The 5,000-nt window shown below is 37.5% G+C and overlaps 2 protein-coding genes across 2 annotated transcripts in view; both read right to left on the bottom strand.

Annotated features, from left to right (window-relative positions):
* The window catches only part of LOC144433436 (aminopeptidase N-like), a 10,923-nt gene extending 8,136 nt beyond the window's left edge, over positions 1–2,787 (bottom strand). Inside the window, exons 1-3 of the mRNA XM_078121757.1 lie at positions 2,159–2,787; positions 735–1,005; positions 1–47 (exon numbers count right to left, since the gene is read on the bottom strand). The exon at positions 1–47 is cut by the window's left edge and continues 74 nt beyond it. Coding sequence (XP_077977883.1) covers positions 1–47; positions 735–1,005; positions 2,159–2,787 — 947 coding nt within the window. The remainder of the gene's footprint in view (positions 48–734; positions 1,006–2,158) is intronic.
* Positions 2,788–4,683: 1,896 nt separating this feature from the next.
* LOC144438499 (aminopeptidase N-like) overlaps positions 4,684–5,000 on the bottom strand; it is a 12,223-nt gene continuing 11,906 nt past the window's right edge. The window contains exon 15 of the mRNA XM_078127553.1: positions 4,684–5,000. This exon is cut by the window's right edge and continues 453 nt beyond it. The gene's annotated coding sequence lies outside the window, so the exon portion shown is untranslated.

Here is a 5,000-nt window from a genome sequence, read left to right as displayed (position 1 = left end):
CTGAAGTCCACAGTGTCTATCATTTCTTCTCTTGCCCATAGACGAAACTAAGAAATATAATCATTTCATCAAAATCAACTACGTTTGCTGCATGTGACTAGGAGTAACTCCGTTTGTGCATATTAAAATGTACATTTAGTTGTAGCCGTATTAATTTATTAATCTACTGAACAACACCACAATCAAATTTACTATCAATCAATCAATCAATTAATCAATCAATCAATCAATCAATCAATCAATCAATCAATCAATCAATCAATCAATCAATCAATCAATCAATCTCTCGATCTGCCATATGATTGTATGTGAACGACTTGACAGTGACAAATGTATGTACATGTATGCCAACAAGATAACCCATTGTAATTAACTTTCATTATTAAGACACGGTCGATTTCGACTAAGACGTATATATATATAGGTATCATTATTGCTGGTATTTACCAAAACCAATGTAGTAAGCTTTCGATTATATAGACCGCAACCATTTAGCATTTTGCAACAATAAAATCAAATCATCTTTAGGACCGAATACAGTTACATCTACATCGGATACAGATTGAAGATATGTTAACCATTAATGTACTGGCCATCACTTTCTCAATGTAAATCCATGATTTCTATATATTAAGGACCAAAGATGTTTCATGTACAGCATGTGGTAAAGCCATCCAAGAAAAACACTGTGCTGAAAGACTCTATATGTGCATGTAATTAGAATTTAAAATTACCTTAACTCCAGACTTTGTTGTATTCTCTTTATAGATAAAGTCCGATACAACTACAGCCACCAAATAATTGGACATAATCGGAGTAGTGTTGTAGTACGCAGTATTCCAGTCACCGTCAGTCTCGTTCCTGATTACCGGCATATTTGACAAAGCTGATCTGGTGGTTCGATGTTTGATGATGATATCGAAGGTAGCTTTCATTGCTGGCTCATCGAATGACGGAAATACCCGACGGCCAAAAAAGGCTTCGAGTTGACTGGCCACTGCATACCTGTGACAAAAGTATTATAGAGAATCGTGATGGACTGGAAACAACATTTTGAAATGTCGAGTAAACCATGTTAGGCACTTTTGATACAGCTTATGCAGCTGGTTTTTCAATAGTTTATGTCTTGCCAGTCACTAGCAAGGTTCTATTAAAAAGCTTAAGTCGATTGAGGGCCCCTAGCAGGGTCATACTGATGTAGAGTTATTGTTTGGCCCATGAATGGTGTGTAACCCCTTACCCAAGTCTCAGACAACTATTGTCGTATGAACGCAAGTTAAGGATAAAACATCGAAATAATACACGGATCTCTTACGATAATGAGATTAATTTTGACCGTAAACTCGAACTCTTTTGACGAGCCATAAGATGTTGTATTAAAAACTACTAGTTCTGTAAAGTTTTAATGAATTTAGTTTCACTACGTGACCGCTGTCTATAACCCGATGTCTACAGGTATGACTTACCACTGCAGACATTATTCTTTCATATATCATCGTCATTGTATTTCGCCGAATGAGTTAAACAGTTTTTGTAGTTCACCCTCTATGTCAATTGACCCCCTCCCCCTCCATGACACAATTGATCTAAAACGATGTACACATATCTAAGGTAGTGCGACTTATGTAATATACATGTCCAAGTTCAACTACATACCATTAACAGCTGACTTGCTAGTAAATTTTAAAGAAGCCTAAACGTATGTCATCTACGTTCCTATTGTCAGTCTGTGATGTTTACTTTTCCAAACGTCAAAATAAAAGTTGGTTTTCTATTTCCATGCCTCAAACTAGAAGTATTGGACTGAGAAACATATATTTATGTGTAATAAGTTGTCACCCATCCCCTACTCTCGCCAAACTTGCAGAATGATTTGAAATATCCATTACAGTTGTAGTAACTGGAACAGCAAGCTAGTTGTCGGAGATCTTGTCCAAAAGCTCAATTTCAATGCAACATACATGTGCCAACGTATTAGTGTGGGGAATGACCCTTGGAGGACCCCAGTAGTGGGGTGGGCTTGAAAAGAAAATGTTTGTCAAAAGAGTAATGTTGTGTCCCTGGATCAAAAGACATTTTACATATATCATATAATGACGGTCTGAAGATTCATAGAACAGAACACAAATGTACATGTACTAACTGAAAGTTTCCTAACCTTGTCTCGTTTCCCACCTGATAGGTATTCAGATAAAGTGCAACAATGTCTGTATTATTTAGAATTCCAACGTAGTTCATAGAAATCTTATATTTCTTGCCACTCTGCAATTCCTTCTCAGTTTTTACGATAAAGAAATCGTATTCCTCATCCGTAGAGATATCCTTCACACCTATGTCTCCATTGGTGTCGATTTCATTGACTCTCACCGTGTCTTCATCAATGTTCAGTTTCAGTGCATGTAATGTAATGACATTGGTCGATTTCTCACAGTTCATAGAAATATCAACTTCCCCGTCAAATAAGAACCGTTTATCACCGTCTTCTTCGTCCAGGTATGGCTGGATCTTAATTTTATAGTTGGTTGGTTTGAGAGTGTCTGGTAATCTACCTTCGAATGGTTTCCGTGTCAGTGGTTGTACAGTCGGCAGGCCATTGTCGTCTGCACTTGGACAGCCCCAGCCCGGGTGAAGGAAATAGACCAGTAATATAACGGCTATGAATAAAACCAACACCAGGACAACGACAATGCAAAGAACGAGATACTTGATAAAAACACCATGCCTTTGCTCTACAGGATACACCTTGCCCTCATCGATATCCTCGACATAAGCGTCCCCCTTCGCCATGCTGTGTTGTAGCTCAGTGGTCTGAGGTTCTAGTGGTTGTAGCACAGACAGTACCTCAATTGTATATGTCGTTGTTAACGCCCCCTAATAATCTTCATCCAGGGGCTGGCCATGTTGGAAAAGATTGAAATACCCTTAGCCATGCATCACTGCCGCCAACCGTCAAAATTTCCCCATGTTTCAAAGTACATGTTACCCCATTTCATCTGAATGACTTGCATGGATTTTCAATAAGATAGGCCTATAATAAATTATGTACCGAGGTATATTTTTTCTTGCCAGTCAGGTTATGTTAATATCACAGTTACATTTGGTGACAATATTTCAGTAACCCTCCAATGACAGAAAATGAGTATACCCCAAACACTTTCCCATGAGTTTAACCCCGTAAACAAGGGGTATATTTATGAATATGCATTCAGCCTCTAAGATTCGACAAAGAGCTCTCTGTCATGTTAGCGTTACCACGTGACCAATGTTGCATAGATCTGGCGTCTATAGGACTTTTACAGAAGTTAACCTTTTCATGACACTTGTTGAATTGGTGCACTCGTTTTTTTTCCAACCTTAGGCAGATGTCAGTGATCGCTTTACCTGAAAATGACATGTAGAAATGTAGTAAATCTTTTCGTTGGTCTATATATGCATATAGGTGCTGAGCTCTCCTGCAACTTTTAACCCTTCATATGACAATAGGGTATTCCATATAGGTGTACTGTCATCAGTGTGGTCGTACAATACAATACAAATGTACATAATGATTATGGCAAATTACAGACTGTGTACATTTTTTGCTGTGGACACGTTATATATTTTATCGGAGTGTCTACTGACGCACGTGACCTTTGTCATGACCCCGATCTTGGCATGGATATTTCCATTGTCTAGGTATGCAAAAAAATATTGCCTCGGTATATCGAATCCCCAAAACATTGAAAGTGTGTAGGGCTATTTGATAAATTATGTATCTCCAATTAATAAGCTGATTAGAATCAGTTATGTTTGCCCATTACAATCGACAACAACCCGAGTGTACAATGGATCGTTTACTTCAATGACATGCACAGTCATTACATTGGCTGCTATATGCCAACACGTGCGTAAATGAACGAACGAAGGCGACGTATTACATCATTCTGAGATCTGTTCTTTTTGATACTTTTTACTGAACTCTAGTGATGTAAGGAATTTGATGCTGTATGCCTTAAGGGAACGAACACAATTTACGGCCGGGGAGGAGGGTTAGGAAAAAATTGGAAAAGTATTTTCGCATATACCCTTAGGCTCTCAAAAAATTTCATGCCCCCCCCCCCCACTTAAACCCAAGAATTTTGCCGAACGTTACACAGTTTTATATGCCCCCCCCCTCCGCCACGCTGCAGATGTGGCAATTGTATGGTAAACCGATACACTTCATTATTATAAGGTTATTATCTTTAAAAAAAAAAAGTAACATTGACAATCTTCAGAATCCATAAGGGATTTCACAAATGGTTGTGTGCGCTTCACAAGGAGAAATCTCATATTGAGCTCTAACCTATACTAGGGGATACTACGCCAGCCAGGCTCTTCCCTACACTGTATTTAGATTTTTTTAAATGGTGGGGGAGGGGGAGACAGCATCACTGTGCTGGCTATTAGTGAGGAGGGTGACACCCTCTCCCACAGTGAAAACATTTTTGAATTTATAATAACATGTAGGAGGTCTCTAAAAAGCATAACATGTCAAACCATACACGTAATTTAAAGCCATGATAGAGTAATTGAATACGGTCTTTAATTTTCCAAAATTACAACAATTTTACTCTCCTGAATGAGAACTTATTCATATGTATCATATGAAGTATACGACGAAGACGGGAACCAAACTTCTAATTCTATGGATGAACCTGGCACTATTCCGTCAGTTTGAAAACAGAAAACAATAATTGTTTAGATTATGTTTTATTATAACTTTAAAAAAAATAAACAAGGGGATATGTCACATTAGTTCAAGAGAGGAACATGAATAATTTGAGTTCATAAGATGGCAATTTTTTTTTCAAAAAATAGATATCTAACACTTCAAAGTTCAAAACTTGTGTTTAAATTAGTAGTTTTGCAATCATTATATTATGTTTATCATTAAAAAATGATTAATTATACCATGCACAAGCTAAGCTTGTTTGTTTTTGAACAGAAAATATCGATTATATACCATGGTCGTTCTACGT

Source organism: Glandiceps talaboti, chromosome 1 (genome assembly GCF_964340395.1).
Source record: "Glandiceps talaboti chromosome 1, keGlaTala1.1, whole genome shotgun sequence".
Taxonomy (NCBI): domain Eukaryota; kingdom Metazoa; phylum Hemichordata; class Enteropneusta; family Spengelidae; genus Glandiceps; species Glandiceps talaboti.
This window is presented reverse-complemented; position numbering and strand designations above follow the sequence as displayed.